Source organism: Anomaloglossus baeobatrachus, chromosome 11, assembly GCF_048569485.1.
Source record: "Anomaloglossus baeobatrachus isolate aAnoBae1 chromosome 11, aAnoBae1.hap1, whole genome shotgun sequence".
Classification (NCBI taxonomy): Eukaryota; Metazoa; Chordata; class Amphibia; order Anura; family Aromobatidae; genus Anomaloglossus; species Anomaloglossus baeobatrachus.
The window spans coordinates 69498943-69520839 of NC_134363.1; the positions used below are offsets into that span (position 1 = coordinate 69498943).

A 21897-nucleotide genomic window follows, 5' to 3' on the forward strand; every position below is an offset into this window, starting at 1 on the left:
GGTGGAAAAGCCGAGCTAAGATCGAGTAACAGCTTCTGCTGATACTCCTGCATACATGCGTCCCTTTCTATGGCTGGAATTATGTCACAAAATTTGGACTTGTACCGGGGATCTAATAGTGTGGCAAGCCAGTAGTCATCATCACTTCTAATTTTGACAATACGGGGGTCATGTTGGAGGTAGTGCAGCAAGAAGGCACTCATGTGTCTTGCGCAGCCATGCGGACCAAGTCCACGCTGTGTTTGTGGCATAGAGGTGCTAACCGTTCTTTCTTCCTCTGACATCTCCCCCGAACCTCTTTCAACTGAAATTTGACCAAGGTCTCCCTCATCCGCTGAGTCTTCCATGTCCATGGACAGTTCGTCCTCCATTTCTTCATGTTCTCCTGCACCTTCCTCAACATTTCGCCTGCTACCATGCGCCCTTGTTGATCCCTGTCCCCCATGGTCTCATGCCTGCCGCGTTGGTGATGATGAACGTCTGGACCTTGGTGATGTTGTTGTGTTTTGCGCATATGAATCCTCCTGTAGTTCCTCCCCTTCATGTTGTCCCACCCCCTGACTCCGAATAGTGTTTAGCGTGTGCTCCAGCATGTAAATGACTGGAATTGTCATGCTGATAATGGCATTGTCAGCGCTAAACATATTCGTCGCCATGTCAAAACTGTGCAGAAGGGTGCATAGGTCCTTGATCTGAGACCACTCCATCAGGGTGATCTGCCCCACCTCTGCATCTCGTTGGTCCAGGCTATACGTCATGACGTATTGCACCAGGGCTCGGTGGTGCTGCAACAGTCGCTGTAACATGTGGAGAGTCGAATTTCAGCGTGTCGCCACATCGCATTTCAGGCTCTGAACCGGCAGGCCGAAAGACTTCTGGAGCGATGCAAGTCGCTTAGCAGCGGTGGTTGAACGGCGGAAGTGAGCAGACAGTTTTCGTGCCCTGTTCAGAAGGCCATCTAGGTGGGGATAGTGTGTTAAAAATTGCTGGACAACAAGGTTCAACACATGAGCCATACAAGGCAAGTGTGTCACCTTGCCCAGGCGAAGGGCCGCACCCAGGTTTGCAGCATTGTCGCACATGGCCTTACCAGGCTGCAGGTTGAGTGGAGACAACCATTTATTAAACTCAGTCTCCAGAGCTGCCCACAACTCATCCGCTTTGTGACTCCTATTTCCAAGACATGTCAAGCTAAAGACCGCCTGATGCCGTTGCGCTCTGCTGCCAGCATAGTAATGAGGGGTGCGTGATTTCTTCTGCGCAGTGAGAACGCTGATGGCCTGACCAGGCAGGCTTGGGGCGGAGGTGGAGGACCCAGATGAGGTGGAGGAGGCAGAAGTAGTGGTGGAACTTGGACAGACAGAGGATTGACACACAAGTCGTGGAGACGGCAAGACTTGTGCAGCAGACCCTTCACCATTTATCACCATAGTTACGAAGCGGTGAGGTTGTGTGCGACATGCTGGTGTAGCGCGGGCACACCTTTCTTAGAGAAGTAGTGGTGACTGGGCATCTGGTACTGGGGCACAGCGACAGACATAAGGTCTCTAAAATCCTGTGTGTCCACCAGGCGGAAAGGCAGCATTTCGGTAGCCAAGAGCTTACAGAGGGATAAAGTCAACCTCTTAGCTTTGTCATGGGTCGCAGGAAATGGCCTTTTATTTGTCCACATCTGAGGGACAGAGATCTGGCTGCTGTGTGTAGACGGTGTTGAGTAGGGTGTCCCTGGAAAAATGCAGGTTTGTGAGGAAAGTGCAGGCGTAAACATGATGTTGCCTTCATCCAACGTTGGTGCTATCGATGTCTGAGAGATCTGTACACACGCACTTGTTTCCCCTTCCAAACCAACTGACGACCTACCAAGCAAACTGCCTGTTGCGGTTACAGTAGTGGAAGTTGTGCGTTTAAAACCAGGTGTGACAGCTGTCCCCACAGTCCTAGAAGATGAAGAGCGTGCGGATGCACTGGAAGGGGCAGGCGGTGGATGGTTCGCTCCGCTAGGCCGCATTGCAGCACGGTGAGCTTCCCACTGGGACATATGATATTTATTCATGTGACGATTCATGGAAGAAGTTGTCAAACTGCTGAGGTTTTGCCCTCTACTAACAGAATCACGACAAATTTTACAGATCACATAATTTGGGTGATCTTTTGCTATGTCAAAAAAGGACCAGGCTAGGCAAGGCTTAGAGACATGCGACCTGCTGATCCACCCCGACGAGTGCTCAGAGGCACAGTGGTGGCTGAGGATGCAGTTGTAGACGTGCTACCAGTACTCCGACTCTGTCCAGGAAGGCGCAAGGTAACTTCGTCGTCAGTTGCATCCTCCTCCACCGTCTCTGTTGACCTCCTCGAGGGCCTGACTGTGGGTTGACAGTAGGTGGGATCAAGAACTTCCTCATCAATTGTTGTGTTTGCACTCCCCTCACCCTCAGACCGAGCCTCTTCTTGCCCTGACCGAATATTTAAGTTGTCATCCCAATCTGGTATCTGCGTCTCATCGTCATCAGTATGTTCCTCATTGTCTATAACAACAGGTGTTACAGTTTGTGAATAAGGGTCAACATTATGCTCAGAAACTTGTTCATCACGGCCTGAATCAGAGTCACAAAGGTTCTGGGCATCACTGCAGACCATTTCCTGGTCTGTACTCACTGTAGCTTGGGAGCAGACCTCTGATTTCCAGGCTATAGTGTGACTGAACAGCTCTGCAGACTCAGCCATCTCAGTTCCACCATACTGTGCAGGGCGGATGGAGACTTCAGAGCTGGGAGAAAGCAAGTGTGATTGTGATGACAACTCAGAGGACTGGTGTTTTTTGGATGCGGTAGTTGAGGTGGAGGAGAGGGCACTTGTTGGACCACTTGAGATCCATTCAAGCATTTTCCTTTTTTGGCCATCATCTACCTTTGTTCCAGTTGTTCGTGTCCGTAAAAAAGGGAGCACATCGGATTGTCCACGGTAAGAAGTAGACATCTTACTTTTGCTGGAAGATGGTCTATCTTCAGCAGATGTTAATGGAGCTTTGCCAACTTCCCCACGGACAAACCCTTTTTTTTCCTTTTCCAACACGCCTCTTCCCCTTTCCACCAGCATCTGTCATTTTGCCACTCATTTTGATTGCGACAAGATTGTGCACTTAAAATGTGGTAGTAAAAATTGAGAGGTGGTGTAGATTGCAGCGGTGGTCTAGCTTTATTAACAGCAGAATAAACAACAATAACTATCCCTGACAATGCAACTACGGCCCTTAAACTGGCAGCATAGTTTGCTAGTATAATGGCTTAGTAACAATGAGTTTGAGTGTGCAATGCAGAGGTGCTGCACATAGGTTTGCACCAGTGGGACACTATTGGAAGTCCAACAGCCACTTTAAGGATGCCACTAAGTTTACTCAGTGTTTGCTAGTATAATGGCTTAGTAACAATGAGTTTGAGTGTGCAAAGGGCAGGAGGGTACAGTGGCAGAGTTGTGGGTCTGGGTAGAGGAAAGGAAGCCTCCCTTTCTATCCCTCCTAATGGGGAAATGCAGCGAGGAAATCCCTGACCTTAGCTACACAGACGCTGTCATCTTGTGTAGCTATTAAAATCTGTTTTCACGGACCTGACTGTCACCTATGGCTCTGACCCTGCCGGTATTAGCCCTTACAAGGGCTGAAAGAAACTTCTATCCCTATTCTGTATAGAGCATACACAGCAGTATCGGAGGCAGGAGCTACGTCAGCGGTGACTGACACCAAGACGCAGAGGCAGATAATGGCGTGCTGGAGGAAAATGTCCGTTTTTATAATGCAGGGACATGTGACATGAACGTTGCTTCTCTGGCTAAAAGTCCACTTAGCTGTGTGTGTGTCTGGGATTGGCTGACATGCTGGCCCGCCCCACTACACGCGCGCGCTTAGGGAAGGAAGACAAGGAAAAAAAAAAAATTGTTGATCGCCATTATCCAAACAGCAGTGATCTGAATGCGCTGTTCCTGCACACTATACGCTGAAATTTCATAATAGTGTGAGTCACAGAGTGACTTACACTATTACAGCGGAAAGCCAGCTAGTAATTAGCTTGTCTTTTTGCTGCTAGAACCGTTCTCAAACGTATCTAGAACTATCGAGCTTTAGCAAAAAGCTCGAGTTCTAGTTCGATCTAGAACAGCCCCCAAAGTCACTCGTGCCGTGAACTGGAGAACCTCGAACCGCGAACCGCGCTCAACTCTAGTCAACACATCTCTATCCGGCACTAACCGTGTCTTATCTGGTATCCCAAACGATACTCATAAAACATACCTTAATATGAAAAATAATTAAAATCCATTATAGAGGTGCATTCGAGGGTGAAAAGGAGGAAACAAAGCATAAAAATACCATGTGTGGTCACGTGTTCCTCACGTTCCTCAATCAGGTTTTCAGGATTTCCTTAATGTTGCACAGGTGATGGAATTATTCCCCATCTAATATTGAGAAAAACCTGAAAACGTGATCTGCTGGTGGGTCTTGAGGACTGAAGTTGAGAAACACTGGCTTAGTCACCATGTTTTTAAATCCTTGTTTCCCCTTTTTTTTCCCTGTGATGCCTATCTATGATGGAATTTTTTATGTAATATATTTTTCAATAATGTTTGGAAATGCTGGATAACCGATATAGATTTAATAACTAGCTGGGATTCGTTGTTTGTACATTCTGCTTGAAAATTCTTTGGCTTCACAAGAGACCTAGGTGAGCTGATCAGTTGGTCACACTTTCTTTTTGTATTCTGTAGCCTTTGAAAATTTGTGAACCCTTCAGAATTGTTTTTTTTTTACATAAATTTGACCTCAAACTAAATAAGACTTTTCACACAAGTCAAAAGAGTAGATACAGAGATCAAAATCAATTGAAGGAGTCAAGATATAACTCTATATATTTTATTGAGGAATCTTGTCCAATATTATAAGCCTATGACTGAAATAAGTATATGATCTTTAAGGATTAGCAGATAAATTGAAGATGAAATTAGTGGCTTCAATCAATGGGATGGAAAACAGGTGTAAGTAGGAGACCTATTGTATTTAACATTTAAGGACCTGGTAATTTTTTATTTTTACACTTTTACTTTTTATTTTTCTTCTTCTTTCAATTGTCATAAATTTGTTATTTTTCAGTCTAGATAGTTGTTTGAGGGATTTTTTTTGTTGGGTGAGTTATAACTCAATTACGCTATTAATTTCACCATACAATGTACTGGAAAACTGGAAAAAAAAATCCAAATTTTAATTACGGTAATTTAGGGGAGGGGGGGTGCATCTTATTTCTACAGTTTCATTGTCTAGTAAAAATGACCTGGCAACAATTTTTTAAATTTGTTATAAAAAAAGTTTGTGTCACCAAGATCCATACTTTTCTTATTGTTCTGTTGGGATTGGGGGGAGCCTGTTTGTTTAAATGGGAAGTGTTAAGTTTGGAGACAAGTACATTATGGCATAAAAACCTGATACCACTTGTAAAACACAGTTGTGGCAGTGTCTAGAGATGAGCGAACTTCCCCACCCACTCTCCCTTGGAAGTGTTCTGCTTATGGCTGGCAGAATATGGGCGGAGCCACGAATTGTCCAATTACAGACTTCCATTTAGTTTCGGCTCACGTCAGGGACACAAACCGAACCTTATCTAAGGTTTAAATGTACCCTGCGAACCAAACCTTCAAAGGTTTGCTCATCTCTAGTAGTGTCATGGTAAAGGCATGTTTTACTGCATCTGAGCTATGACGGCTTGCCACCGGAAAATGAATTCTGAAATATATCAGCAAATTGTAAAGGAAAATGTCAGGATATCTGTTGATGAGCTGAATCTCAAGTGTGTGTGAGTAATACAGTAACACAACAGCCCAAAGCACACAAATTGTTATACAAAAAAAATAGTTAAAGAAGACTAAATTTAATGTTTTAGAATGGCCAAATCAAAGTCTTGAGCCTAAGGGCGGCTTTGCACACTACGACATCGCAGGTGCGATGTCGGTGGGGTCAAATTGAAAGTGACGCACATCCGGCATCGCATGTGACATCGTAGCGTGTAAAGCCTAGATGATACGATTTACGAGCGCAAAATCGTCGTCATCGTATCATCGCTGCAGTGTCGGCGTAATCCATAATTACGCTGACGCGACAGTCCGATGTGGTTCCTCGTTCCTGTGGCAGCACACATCGCTGTGTGTGAAGCCGCAGGAGCGAGGAACATCTCCTACCGGCGTCACTGCGGCTTCCGTAGGATATGCGGAAGGAAGGAGGTGGGCAGGATGTTTACATCCTGCTCATCTCCGCCTCTCCGCCGCTATTGGTCGCCTGCCGTGTGACGTCACTATGACGCCGCACGACCCGCCCCCTTAGGAAGGAGGCGGGGCGACGGCCAGAGCGACGGTCACAGGGCGGGTGAGTGCGTGTGAAGCTGGCGTAGCAATAATTTTCGCTACGCCAGTTTACTTTCATGGGTTTTGAATCGGTCCCAATAATGTGTAATCACACATACAGTATACCTGGCATTTTTATAAAGAAAGTCTCCACCTATAATACTCCATGCTCTTGTGGTGGACATAGATGGAAAAGGTCCATGTGCAAGAACAGTTGAGAGGACCCTTTGCAGTCAAATAGTTCTGCATTTGACAGAACTTCCTGCCACTGTGGAGGGGCAAGTCGCCCCCTCAGTTCTTAGACACTGGTGTGGCTGCACCAATGATCTGTCCATGTTCACCCATTGCCACATTCACTTTTAAGGGGGTATTATCTGTGTATAGTGAGTACTTGAAATTGTGCTTGTGCAGGTAAAAACAGTAAAAGGGGATACAGCAAAATCAGATACTCCTGCATGTAATTTCTTGGATACATACAGTTAGGTCCAGAAATATTTGGACAGTGACACAAGTTTTGTTATTTTAGCTGTTTACAAAAACATGTTCAGAAATACAATTATATATATAATATGGGCTGAAAGTGCACACTCCCAGCTGCAATATGAGAGTTTTCACATCCAAATCGGAGAAAGGGTTTAGGAATCATAGCTCTGTAATGCATAGCCTCCTCTTTTTCAAGGGACCAAAAGTAATTGGACAAGGGACTCTTAAGGGCTGCAATTAACTCTGAAGGCGTCTCCCTCGTTAACCTGTAATCAATGAAGTAGTTAAAAGGTCTGGGGTTGATTACAGGTGTGTGGTTTTGCATTTGGAAGCTGTTGCTGTGACCAGACAACATGCGGTCTAAGGAACTCTCAATTGAGGTGAAGCAGAACATCCTGAGGCTGAAAAAAAAGAAAAAATCCTTCAGAGAGATAGCAGACATGCTTGGAGTAGCAAAATCAACAGTCGGGCACATTCTGAGAAAAAAGGAATTGACTGGTGAGCTTGGGAACTCAAAAAGGCCTGGGCGTCCACGGATGACAACAGTGGTGGATGATCGCCGCATACTTTCTTTGGTGAAGAAGAACCCGTTCACAACATCAACTGAAGTCCAGAACACTCTCAGTGAAGTAGGTGTATATGTCTCTAAGTCAACAGTAAAGAGAAGACTCCATGAAAGTAAATACAAAGGGTTCACATCTAGATGCAAACCATTCATCAATTCCAAAAATAGACAGGCCAGAGTTAAATTTGCTGAAAAACACCTCATGAAGCTAGCTCAGTTCTGGAAAAGTATTCTATGGACAGATGAGACAAAGATCAACCTGTACCAGAATGATGGGAAGAAAAAAGTTTGGAGAAGAAAGGGAACGGCACATGATCCAAGGCACACCACATCCTCTGTAAAACATGGTGGAGGCAACGTGATGGCATGGGCATGCATGGCTTTCAATGGCACTGGGTCACTTGTGTTTATTGATGACATAACAGCAGACAAGAATAGCCGGATGAATTCTGAAGTGTACCGGGATATACTTTCAGCCCAGATTCAGCCAAATGCCGCAAAGTTGATCGGACGGCGCTTCATAGTACAGATGGACAATGACCCCAAGCATACAGCCAAAGCTACCCAGGAGTTCATGAGTGCAAAAAAGTGGAACATTCTGCAATGGCCAAGTCAATCACCAGATCTTAACCCAATTGAGCATGCATTTCCCTTGCTCAAATCCAGACTTAAGACGGAAAGACCCACAAACAAGCAAGACCTGAAGGCTGCGGCTGTAAAGGCCTGGCAAAGCATTAAGAAGGAGGAAACCCAGCGTTTGGTGATGTCCATGGGTTCCAGACTTAAGGCAGTGATTGCCTCCAAAGGATTTGCAACAAAATATTGAAAATAAAAATATTTTGTTTGGGTTTGGTTTATTTGTCCAATTACTTTTGACCTCCTAAAATGTGGAGTGTTTGTAAAGAAATGTGTACAATTCCTACAATTTCTATCAGATATTTTTGTTCAAACCTTCAAATTAAACGTTACAATCTGCACTTGAATTCTGTTGTTAGACAATGAGAAAGGAAGAGAGGAGGCACTGAAATATGCAAAATTAGTAATTTATTAGACATCAAAAGACATAAATACTACAAGTAGAAAAAGTCATCAGTAAAAAATTATTATGGTTTTTGCATGAAAATGTGAAATAATGAAGCCACAGGGGGTGGGTGGGAACATAGGATTATACCGAGAACACAATGATGAACCTACAGCCACCAAACCTGAACCATGCCAGGAGAACAGCTGAAGGGCTAGTCGTGGATCGGAGAGGTGTATAGTTATCACAGGGATAAAAGGATAAATAATCCCTGGAAGGGTAAATTAGAACCTTTAAATGGCAATGCCATTTAAAGGTTCTAATTTACCCTTCCAGGGATTATTTATCCTTTTATCCCTGTGATAACTATACACCTCTCCGATCCACGACTAGCCCTTCAGCTGTTCTCCTGGCATGGTTCAGGTTTGGTGGCTGTAGGTTCATCATTGTGTTCTCGGTATAATCCTATGTTCCCACCCACCCCCTGTGGCTTCATTATTTCACATTTTCATGCAAAAACCATAATAATTTTTTACTGATGACTTTTTCTACTTGTAGTATTTATGTCTTTTGATGTCTAATAAATTACTAATTTTGCATATTTCAGTGCCTCCTCTCTTCCTTTCTCATTGTCTAACATGTTTTGTTTGGAAGTTGGCACCCCTCCTGAGGGAATTTTCTGTGTTTTTCCCTCAGAGTATTAACTAGCCATGTATTGCTTGTTCATTACTTGAATTCTGTTGTAGAGGTTTCATTTCAAATCCAATGTGGTGGCATGCAGAGCCCAACTCGCGAAAATTGTGTCACTGTCCAAATATTTCTGGACCTAACTGTAGTACGTCATAATTCGTCTTCATTACTGTTCACCTCAAGATTCCCACCCCAAACTTAAAGGGAACCTGTCACCAGATTTGGCGACTATAAGCTGCGGCAACCATCACTGAGCTCTTACATACAGCATTCTAACATGCTGTATATAAGAGCCAAGGCCACTGCGTAGAACGTAAAAATCACTTTATAATACTCACCTATTGGTTGGTGCGGTGCAGACCGGTCCGATGGGTGTCTCAATCAGGTCATCAATGTCTGTTCAGCTAGGGTCCTACACCCGGCACCCTCACCAATCAGCTGCTTTTAGCGCTCAATACCAGAGCTGCCCCATCTTTTTCTAAAGGCCATGTCCGGATACTGAACATCTGCCTTCCATTCAAATCAACAGGAGGCGAATATGCAGTACCTAGCCACTATCAGAAAATGGGACAGGTCTGGTATTGAGCATTACTGACTGCTTGCTGCCACCGGAGGCACCGAGAACAGCTGGTCAGTGGGGGTGCCAGGTGTTAGATTCAAGGTGGTCACACATTGATGATCTATCCTAAAAATAGGCCATCAATGTAAAAGTGGTGAGCAACCCCTTTGAGGAGTTAGTGAGTGAAGAAATATCCACCCATTGAGTGTGTGGCTCTTAGTTCTGTCCCATAGTTGGGTAGTCCTGGCCCTGGGTGAAGACCTCTCTCGATAATGTTCATATGCTCAAAAAGACCTCTCTCGAAAATGTTATCAAGTCAAAAACTGAAATGATATATTTTTTTACATTTAACCAGCAGCTGAGAAGAGATTATATTTGATATTAATAAGAAATCAAAGTGATAATACTTGTCTAGCTAAAACGTATTTATTTTAAAGAAGACAAATCTTTGGTTCAATTGAAAAGGTCAAAGATTCTTTAAGCTCATTACCAAAGATCTAATAGACTTTCCTCTAATACAAACTTTAATGAAATGAAAACCATAATAAAATCAATGTAAGCCATATTTATTCCAGTCATCTTGCTGGGAATTACACATGCTGTGCCTGTTACCATCACATTAATTATGTAGATCTTTATGTCACAGGAATATTCTCAATATGGGCATATAATTCACAATATACCGACTTTGTACAAGAATTTTGAAGTCTTTTTTGCATTTAACACAATGTAGAAACATGAGTTTTATTGTCAGTAGATTTAGGTTCTGTACATTTTGGTGTTTCTTTCGCACATCAGGGTTCCAGTTTTTGTATCTTTTAAAAACAAGAATAGCCGATTTTACAAAATTAGTCATAATGTCAAAAATGCCAAAACCATGTGGATATATGAAAGCACAAATCCTCCAAGGCTGAAACTTTATGGATGTTGTTAAAGGGAACCTGTCACCAGATTTGGCAAATACAAGCTGCTGCCACCACCAGTGGGCTCTTACATACAGCATTCTAGGATCACGTGTATAAGAACCCAGGCTACTCTGTATGACGTAAAAAACACTTTTATTATACTCACCTAGGGGCAGTCCAGTCCAATGGGTGTTGCTGCTCTCTGGTCTGTCATCTCCTCTCTGCAGTGATTGCCAACCTCCTTATACCCAGCCAAGTATGGATGATAAGTCCTACATCATCCACACAGGTTCTGCACAGATGTACTTTGATCTGCCCTGCTGATGGCAGATCAAAATATTGTAATGTGCAGGTGCGAGGAAAGGTTAAAGACCGCATGCACACTACAATACTTTGATCTGCCTTTGGAATGCTGTCTATAAGGATTCACAGGTTATAGGGGCAAAATCTGGTGTTAGGTTCCCTTTAAACTGTGTGTCTGGTCCTTTTATATCCATAGGATGTCATCAATAGTAGATGGTTTGGGTGTAAGAGCCGCCACCCACGAAGATTAGTGGTAGCGGCTGGATGTGATCAGTTGCGGAGCAGAACAGCACAGCTTCAACAACTGCATAGTGAATGCAACTTTGTTGTTTCATAGAGGGCACTGGAGATCACAAACCAGTATGAGTCTATGAGAGCATCATTCTGGCCTTTTTCTGGCTCTCATAGACTTGCATTGAGATTTTGTGACGTATCTTCTGACTTTCGGCCAGTCAAAAGCTCTGGCAACAAGATGACGCCAACAAAAAGAAGACGGTCTTAAAAAAACAAACAAACTAATTATCAACAGTTATTAAAATAATAGTTTGCTCTTCGGTTTCCGTAGACCTTTGATTGCGTAGTAAAAAGAGGCATATTAACCTTTTACTTGTATACTTATTGCTAGAATATATTTAACTGAATATATATTTTTAATGTAATCCTCTTTCACTGTTATTCCTTTTTTGCAAGGCATCAATAAACATTTAAAATGTGTGGTTTTATTGTGTCACGCCGGATATGTGTACATATTTCATTAATATTATCATACACCACATTTTTAGTTAAAAGTGAGACTGTGGATTAATTGATCAATTGTTTCTAATAAAGTGAATTAATGAAGTAATTGTTTACTAATAATATTTATTGATATTTTTTTTTTGAGCGCTATTCCCATCCTCCTTTATTTTTTTTTGTTGGGTACATAAATTTGGGTATGCTCATAATTTTTTATTGTTTTTGATCAAGCCTGTAGTTCTCAGTTGAACTGTGTTGTACTTGTCAAAAAATAGTTGTTCAATTACATAAGTGCATCCAATCAACATATTTATCCAGCAACGCAGATTCTGGTCTATCTATCGTAGACAATTCCACTTTGTGTTCCAGAGAGAATAATACCTTTCCGGAACGGTGGACCTGTGGTTGTGAATTATTCATGAATCTGTGACTGATGCCCATCATAGAGGTGTGACAACACAGTTCAGCAGTTGTCTCACTTACTACAACACTCCAATACACCAGCAATCTCCATTTTTTTTAACTTTTTTCTCCCCTTGAGATCAATATTTCTGTGATAAATACAACAATATATTGAGACCGTTTTTAAATATCTTCCGAGGAGCTTCTTGGATAAGTTACAGGTGGATCTATGTATGTTGATAGGATCCTTAATCTTTAAGGCAAAATATTGGACAGATTTCAAATAAATATAATGCTTTCTGAATCCTTCCTGATAGGCAAAAGAATCAAACAGTAGAGATTAGTGGATCGCTTCATGGAACCCCAGTCCACAGTCTAATTAAGTTCTTTCTGGTCAAGGACAAGAGCTATGCCAATTTCTTGAGCTTTCAGGCTCCCTGACACGATGTGATACAATCTGTTGAGTGTGCAGTACATAGTGATGTCTCACCAGCCAAGCTAATGATAAACTGCGATTGGGATTGTGGAGGGTATGGAAATTCGGCAGCACCGGTCCATGTCGGTCTATGTCCAGAGAGCAGTGACCTGTTCTGTGGATTGGGGTTGCGCAAAGCGATCCACTTATCTCTACCAGACAGTGATGTCCACTTTCTCCTTTGAGCTACCTAATTGTTATGGAGCATCTAGCTACTGCTATCCAGAACCACCCCAACATTTCTGGTATCAATGAATCAAAGTGTTATGTCTCATCTGGTTAGGTGGTTGTTTGATGTCCTTGGTTAGGATGCGTAGTTGAAGTGCTTCATGACCAGGTGACGTTGGTGCAGCTGGATGGGAAAATAGTGGCTTTAGAGGTTAGCTGGCTGTCATTCAGTACCGAGAATGCGGTTACAGCCGCCGCTTACTAAGCCAAGAACAGTGACTGAAGCCATGCTGGCACCACTCGGATGACTAAAAGCTCAAGGGTGCTGAGTGAAATAAACTTCATTTTTTGCCGTCAGCAGGGCTTTTGGTGCCAGCATTTGGCAGCTTGAGAATACTAATACCCTAGAAATTAAGTCCACATTTGCAGGTTATTAGCATTTTTCTTACCTGACAGGTTCCCTTTAAGAGTAATTAAAAATAGCCTTCTAAGACACTTTTTGACAGCAGCTAAGGATGTCATCCTTAGAAATTGGAAATCTATAATGGTCCAATTGATTGAGGAATAGGTTTAATGGATGGGTCATGGCCTGTCACGTAGATATCACGGCCGGGTGACAATCCAGTGGCAGCGAGTGCTAGTAGATCACAGATTAGCGGTACGTGTTGTAATTTGACAGTTCTCTGTTTCCAAAACCATTGGACTCTAGGACCCTGGGAAACTGACAGTCATTCATAGCAGTTGCTATTCTCTGACTTCCTTTATTTATCTCACCCTATGGTGGTTTGGTTGTGGTTTATAGTTTGTTCCTGGCTGAGCGCTTGAGAGGTCATCTTCTGGTGCTTCTGAGATTTCTGTGCTTGCTGCTGCTCAGATAAGTGTTCTGTCTTTTGCTAGCTATCAGGGCTTTGGTGATTGCAGCCTGTATTGTCCCCTTGTGCCTTCCTTTAGCATTTAGTGGGGTTGACAAAGAGCTCAACCCATCTGTTCTCTATTTATGACCCAGCACTAAGGACACCTAGGGTCAGGTATCTGGCTTGGCACATAGGTGAGGAACCTATCTAGTGTAGTGAGGGACCCCAGGTGTCAGCTATAGGTTGTTGTCAGAGGTCACCATCTCCCCCCCTTTCCCTAGCTATAAGGCATTCCTTCCCTCTTTCTGTGTGTTGTCCTATACTGGTGGTATAGCCTCACTCCCATGCCGTGACAATAGGTTTCTGAAATTATTAATATATCCTTAAAAGGATATTCCTATCTCCAAGATCCTATCACAATATCATAGAAATCATAGAATCATAGAATATTAGAGTTGGAATGGACCTCCTGGGTCATATAGTCCAATCCCCTGCTCAAAGCAGGATGTAGTAGTAGTAAAAGTAATAATAATAACAATAATAGAAAATACCTCCAGTTAGAGATGTAGTATAGTTCTCAATGTCACTTACCTCATATGCAGAGCATTGCAGTCGCTTAGGTATCTATGAATATGATCACTAGCAACTAACAAACTAAATGTCACTATATCAGTGGTTGAAACCATGGATGCCTAAGCTGCGATGTCCGGCCAAGTCAGATTGTGCTGACGTTTTCAGTGATTGTATTTCACTTCAGCGCTGGATTCACAGCCTCACAGTTGAGTATTACTGTATAATGTTTATTTTATGTATTTTACTTCAGTGCTGGATTCACAGCCTCACAGCTGAGTAATACTGTATAATGTTTACCAAGCTGCTACTGCTTCTGTCTATACACTATAGTGAATGGAGATCAGGAATCCACCTCTCTATGTACTGTTTATGGAAGAGCTCATACTATATAGTTTCCACTCAATAGCTCAGAGACAACTGAAAAATATAGCTATGATTGGCAATGGGGGAAAACCGGTGCAAAATTCCGGAATCACATGGTAGCTTACTCTGAACAGTTACCTCAAATGACCAGTATGCTTCAAGAATGGATACAATATGCATAGTATATGAAATGATGTTGTATGGGTAGCAGTCTACTGTACATTACCTGAAATTTAGAGAACTACCCACTGCTTAGGTGCCTTGTATAAGTATATGAAAGAAGTGAATACCATACATATATAAGATGTGGTAGGATCATACAATTACAAGCCTACGTTCTAATTGTATACAAATATAGGCACATTATTATACCATCTACTGTGCATTATATAGAAAGACACGTATCCGTTCTAGTACACAGCTGAGATTCTGTAACTTTAATGATCCCATAGTCCATAATATTCACATTCCATATTCATCTAATGAATCCTATTTGTTCTTTCATCTCCACAGGGGAATTGGAAAGCAAGGATTCCAGTGCCAGGGTAAGATATTTATTTTATGCTTTGCTTTATTTGTGTGTTATCTCTTCCTCACATTTTTCTCTAGAGGATGCCCTCTGCTATTTTTTTTTTCATCTGTGCAGAGGAGAAAGTTATTAATTTATTTAGATTGCCTTTTATTTTGCTGTAGGTAACACTGGCTGCCTAATTCTCCAGTGCCCGGAACTACATATAACATTACACAATGTAATTTATAATATGACGGTCACATATCAGTATCATAACGAGCAGCACTTAATAACTTAATTATAAACCATAAAAATGTTTATGCTTATATCATCGTTTTATTCTCTCCCTCCTTCCTGGTTTATTACAAATAGAGTATACAAAATCCAGCAATTGTGCATATAAATGAACATAGGGTACTTAGTAAACGCTATATTTGATCAAAAAAGCGTAAAGCCATCCCACCGCGACAAGGTGTACCCAATCGGGACAGTACCTACACTCTCTAATATTAAACCTCACCATGTGTCAACATACATCAATCTGAATAAGGTCAGAGAGTGGCTGGGCCCCAACAATACACACCCAGCCAAGGGAAGCATTATCTTGAGTTGGGTCCTGAATCGATTGAGTTGGGTGCTGTCCAGTAGTGAGCAACTTCACTAACTTGTTTCCAACATGAACATCACTTTGGGTGGTGTGAAAAAGCTCCAAACATTTCTTGTACCATCTATGTTATACAGTTGACATTCCTCTTCAGCTGCTGAATTGGAGGTGAATCTGATATCTGCAGTTAAGCCCCCTAAATGACAGTCAATAGCAACTGTTTTCCAAAAGGCATTAGACGCTAGGATACCTGTTAATCTATCGTGGACCACCCCACACTCAAGGTGATAGGTTATTAATGGGTTGTTCTGGTGCTCGAGTAGGATAACACCTAGTAAGGCCCCTTTCATACATCCGTGGTTCCAGTGCGTATGACATCCATTTTTATACATACCGGAGACACGGACATACGCAGACCCATTATAATTAGTGATGAGCGAGCATGCTTGTCACTACTCGGTACTCGCACGAGTATCACTGTACTCGGGCTGCTCGGCGGGGACCGAGTAATCTCGCGATACTCGTGCTTTACTCGTGGTCTTCATTTCTGCATGTTGGCGCTCTTTTGAGAGCCAGCCCTCATGCAGGGATTGGCTGGCAGACCACTGCAATGCCACAGCCCTGTTAGTTGTGGAATTGCAGTGATTGGCCGGCCTGCACAGCGTCACCGAGCCTTTATATAGGCCGGCGCGCTGTGCTCTGCTCACAGCTATTCTGACAGTGAGTGTAGGGAGAGTGTCGCTGATTCAGGGAAAGCTTTGCGGCCCTTTATAGCTTTTTCAGTTGCAGGGCTGCAAACAGTGTGACCAAAAGTCCTTCTCAGGACTATTCTAGTTGTATACAGGCAGGCAGGGTATAGCCAGGTCGGCGTACAGTAGCAGAGTCCTTCTCAGGACTATTGTTGCTATATACAGGCAGGGTATAGCCAGGTCTGAATACAGGCTAGTGACCAAAAGAGTCCTTGTCAGGACTATTGTAGCAGTATACAGGCAGGCAGGCAGGCAGGGTAGTGGTGACCGTATACCAGCCTTCATATCTGGGGCTGGTGTACACAGTGTAAAACAGTCCAGATAGTGTCTGACTTGTCTGTACTGTAATTGTCGCTCCCCAAAAAAACCTGTTAGGTTATTATTGCGTCCGTGCTTGGTTTTTAAAACCGCACGTGTGTGCCTGTTGGTGGCAGCGTACAGGTGCACTGGTGTGCGTTTACCAAACTATTATATAACGCACAAGTGTAGTGTATAATACACGTCAGTCAGCAGTGGCTGATAGTGTCAGAGTTCTTAATTTTTGCTCCTAAAACCTGTGTTAGGTTATTATTGCGTCCGTGCTTGGTTTTTAAAACCGCACGTGTGTGCCTGTTGGTGGCAGCGTACAGGTGCACTGGTGTGCGTTTACCAAACTATTATATAACGCACAAGTGTAGTGTATAATACACGTCAGTCAGCAGTGGCTGATAGTGTCAGAGTTCTTAATTTTTGCTCCTAAAACCTGTGTTAGGTTATTATTGCGTCCGTGCTTGGTTTTTAAAACCGCACGTGTGTGCCTGTTGGTGGCAGCGTACAGGTGCACTGGTGTGCGTTTACCAAACTATTATATAACGCACAAGTGTAGTGTATAATACACGTCAGTCAGCAGTGGCTGATAGTGTCAGAGTTCTTAATTTTTGCTCCTAAAACCTGTGTTAGGTTATTATTGCGTCCGTGCTTGGTTTTTAAAACCGCACGTGTGTGCCTGTTGGTGGCAGCGTACAGGTGCACTGGTGTGCGTTTTTACCAAACTATTATATAACGCACAAGTGTAGTGTATAATACACGTCAGTCAGCAGTGGCTGATAGTGTCAGAGTTCTTAATTTTTGCTCCTAAAACCTGTGTTAGGTTATTATTGCGTCTGTGCTTGGTTTTTAAAACCGCACGTGTGTGCCTGTTGGTGGCAGCGTACAGGTGCACTGGTGTGCGTTTTTACCAAACTATTATATAACGCACAAGTGTAGTGTATAATACACGTCAGTCAGCAGTGGCTGATAGTGTCAGAGTTCTTAATTTTTGCTCCTAAAACCTGTGTTAGGTTATTATTGCGTCCGTGCTTGGTTTTTAAAACCGCACGTGTGTGCCTGTTGGTGGCAGCGTACAGGTGCACTGGTGTGCGTTTTTACCAAACTATTATATAACGCACAAGTGTAGTGTATAATACACGTCAGTCAGCAGTGGCTGATAGTGTCAGAGTTCTTAATTTTTGCTCCTAAAACCTGTGTTAGGTTCTTAGTGCGTCCGTGCTTGCATTTAAAAACCGCACGTGTGTGCCTGTCGGTGGCAGCGTACAGGTGCACTTGTGTGCAATTTCCAGAAACTTTGATATAACGCACAAGTAGTGAATATACACGTCAGCAGTGCACAGCATTGCAAAATGCGCAAGGGCATTGGCAAGGAACAAGGAAGTGGACGTGATGGTGGTGCAGGCAGAGGCCGAGGTCGTGGGCAAGCTCTAATTTCGCCACAACAAAGGGCCACATCTAGTCGCTCGCACGTCCTGTCCCAAATTCTTGGGGACCGCAGCAGTACACCGCTCTTGAACCAAGACCAGTGTCAACAGGTTGTTAGTTGGATAGCGGATAATGCTTCCAGTCAGATTGGCACCACCACAAACACTCTGTCTTCCACACGGTCAAGTGTCAGTAGCCGTGATACTGCACCGCACATTTCTGAACCTGATCCTCCTTCCTACCACCAGGCTGAGTACACGTCCTCCTCGGACATTAATGATCCCACACTTGGACACTCGGAAGAGCTGTTCACGTTTCCATTCACACATTCTGGCCTCTCGCCAGCTCATATTGAAGTGGGTCATGAGGAGATCGTCTGTACAGATGGCCAAATATTTGAGCAGCCACGTTCTCACGAAGTTGGCAACGTGTCTCAACAAGTGGTGGACGATGATGAGACACAATTGTCAGCAAGTCAGGAGGAGGAGCAGGGTGCGGAAGAGGAAGACGACGTGGTGGATGATCCAGTAACTGACCCAACCTGGCAGGAGGATATGCAGAGCGAGGACACCAGTGCACAGGGGGAGGGAGGCGTAGCATCACAACAGGCAGTAAGAAGCAGGGTGGTGGCCCCAGGCAGAAGTCAGGCAACCGTTCCCCGGAACAACACGACGACACAAGGTGCCTGTACAAATGTTAGGTCTTCACGAGTCTGGGAGTTTTTTAAGTTGGATCCAGATGATTCAAAAAAGGCCATTTGCAACACCTGCCGTGCCAGCATCAGCAGGGGTACCAAAACTAGCAGCCTGACCACCACCAGCATGATCAGGCACATGTCAGCCAAGCACCCGACTTTGTGGGAAGTACAACAGAGTCGAGGAGCAGTGCTTGCTGATGTCACTGCTACGTCTTCGCTGGTTGTGCATGCGAGCCAATCCTCTGTCCATGCTGCCTGCGAACAAGCCTCCTCCACTCCTGCACCTGCAGTTGCCTACGCAGAAAGAACACCATCATCAAGCACGTCCTTGTCCCAGCGCAGCGTTCAGTTATCCATTCAGCAAACCTTTGAACGCAGGCGCAAATACACTGCCAACACCCCACATGCCACAGTTCTAAATGCTAACATTTCGCGACTGCTTGCGCTGGAAATGTTGCCTTTTAGGCTGGTGGAGACAGAAGCATTCCGTGACCTGATGGCGGCAGCTGTCCCACGTTACTCGGTCCCCAGCCGCCACTATTTCTCCCGGTGTGCCGTCCCCGCGTTGCATAACCACGTGTCACAAAACATCACACGTGCCCTGAACAACGCTGTTTCACCCAAGGTCCACCTAACCACAGACACGTGGACAAGTGCTTGTGGGCAAGGCCGCTACATCTCGTTGACGGCACACTGGGTTAATATTGTGGAAGCTGGGACCCAGTCTGAGCGAGGGACGGAACACGTCCTTCCCACACCAAGGTTTGCAGGCCCTACCTCAGTCAGTGTTTCACCCACACTCTACAGCTCCGGAATGTCATGCTCTTCAGCCTCCTCCTCCTCCTGCGCATCCTCATCCACTGTGCCCTCCACACCAGTCACAAGCTGGAAGCACTGCAGCACTGCCTCGGCGAAGCGGCAACAGGCTGTGCTGAAGCTAATCTGCATAGGTGACAAACCCCACAATGCAGAAGAGCTGTGGACAGCTCTGAAACAGCAGGCAGATCACTGGCTCACACCTCTGAACCTAAAGCCAGGAAAGGTCGTTTGTGACAATGGCCGGAACCTGGTGGCGGCTTTGAGGCGAGGCCAGCTGACACATGTTCCATGCGTGGCCCATGTGCTCAACCTCGTGGTTCAGCGGTTTATAAAGTCATACCCAGAGCTGTCTGATCTGCTGGTAAAAGTTCGCCGCCTGTCTGCACATTTTCGAAAGTCACCTACTGCTTCAGCCGGCCTTGCCGGCTTTCAGCGCAGTTTGCATCTTCCGGCTCACAGACTGGTGTGTGATGTCCCCACGCGTTGGAATTCAACTCTGCACATGTTGGTCAGGATATGTGAGCAGAAGAGGGCAGTTGTTGAGTACCTGCATCACCTAAGCCGTCGGGAAATGGGTCAAACTCCACACATAACACCTGAGGAGTGGAGATGGATGTCAGACCTATGTACCATCCTCCAAAACTTTGAGGACTCCACCAAGATGGTGAGTGGTGATGACGCCATTATTAGCGTCACCATACCGCTACTCTGCCTTCTAAAACGGTCCCTGCTGAAAAACAAACATGATGCATTGCAGGCGGAGCGCGATGAGTTGCAGCAAGAAACAGTAGTGGGTGTGGGTGATAACACACAGCCCAGCCTCGTCTCATCACAACGTGCAGTGGAGGACTATGACGAGGAGGAGGATGAAGACATGGAGCAACTCTCCGGCCAAATTGAGGATATGACATGCACACCAGTCATATCCTCGATTCAGCGTGGCTGGCCAGAGGACAGGGTAGATGAGGAGGAGGAGGAGGAGGAGGAGGAGGAGGAGGACAGCATGTTCAGTCATCTTGTTGGTCAGGCTACTGAAGTCCTGGCTGTTAAGAGTCTGGCGCACATGGCTGACTTTATGGTAAGCTGCCTGTCTCGTGACCCTCGCGTTAAGAACATCTTGGCCGACAATCATTACTGGTTGGTAACACTGTTAGACCCACGCTACAAGGAGAACTTTTTGTCTCTTATTCCCGTGGAGGAGAGGTCAACCAAAATGCAGCAGTTTCGGAAGGCCATACTCACGGAAGTAGGCAAAGCATTCCCCTCACAAAACGCTAGCGGCATAGGTCAGGAATCAGTGGACAACCGAGGCGTACAGCCGAGAGAGGCACAAGTCCAATCCGCCAGAGGTAGGGGAACAGTCTTTAAGATGTGGGACAGTTTTCTCAGCCCCTCACGTACCACAGCCCCTGAGGTGCGGGGTAGTGCCACAAGAAATCCTAAGTTTGCCCAGATGCTGAAGGAGTACCTTGCAGATCGAACAACTGTACTCCGACATTCCTCTGTGCCTTACAATTATTGGGTATCCAAGCTGGACACGTGGCATGAATTGGCTCTCTACGCCTTGGAAGTCCTGGCCTGCCCTGCTGCTAGCGTTTTGTCAGAGCGTGTTTTTAGTGCCGCAGGTGGAATCATTACAGATAAACGCACCCGCCTGTCAACTGAAAATGCTGACAGGCTGACTCTGATAAAGATGAACAAGGGTTGGATTGGGCCAGACTTCACCACACCACCAGCAAATGAGAGCGGAGTTTAAAGTTTGCCATGTACCTCCACTCACCCATGGGTACACTTCTCGACTTTGGATAATCGCTGGACTGCTCCTCCTTCTCCTCATGCGCCATCATGATGACCGTTACAATAGTTAGGTCTTTGTTTCAGGTATACCCCCAGTGGTAAATTTTTTCGCCCATTCTTTGCAGAATGGACATTACAACGACAGGAGACCCGCTCCTTTGCAATGGGAACAATGTTTTGAGGCCCTCATGCACGTCTCTACCCAGGGACAACGTGGAGCCTCCCAATTTTTGGCTGCCCTGCCTAAGGGCTATACTGAAATACACCCACTTCCTTACAATGGGCACTTCAGGTTTACAGGCCATCATGCACGTCTCTATCCAGGGACAATGTGGAGCCTCCCAATTTTTGGCTGCCCTGGCAAAGGGCTATACTAAAATAGACCCACTTCCTTACAATGGGCACTTCAGGTTTACAGGCCATCATGCACGTCTCTATCCAGGGACAATGTGGAGCCTCCCAATTTTTGGCTGCCCTGGCAAAGGGCTATACTGAAATAGACCCACTTCCTT

At 44.7% G+C, this 21897-nt stretch overlaps 1 protein-coding gene across 2 annotated transcripts in view; it reads left to right on the forward strand.

Annotated features, from left to right (window-relative positions):
* The window catches only part of PRKCG (protein kinase C gamma), a 763615-nt gene that overhangs the window by 86523 nt on the left and 655195 nt on the right, over positions 1 to 21897 (forward strand). For both annotated transcript variants that reach the window (XM_075329229.1, XM_075329228.1), the window contains exon 2: positions 14988 to 15019. In XM_075329229.1, the coding sequence (XP_075185344.1) occupies positions 14988 to 15019 (32 nt within the window). The remainder of the gene's footprint in view (positions 1 to 14987; positions 15020 to 21897) is intronic.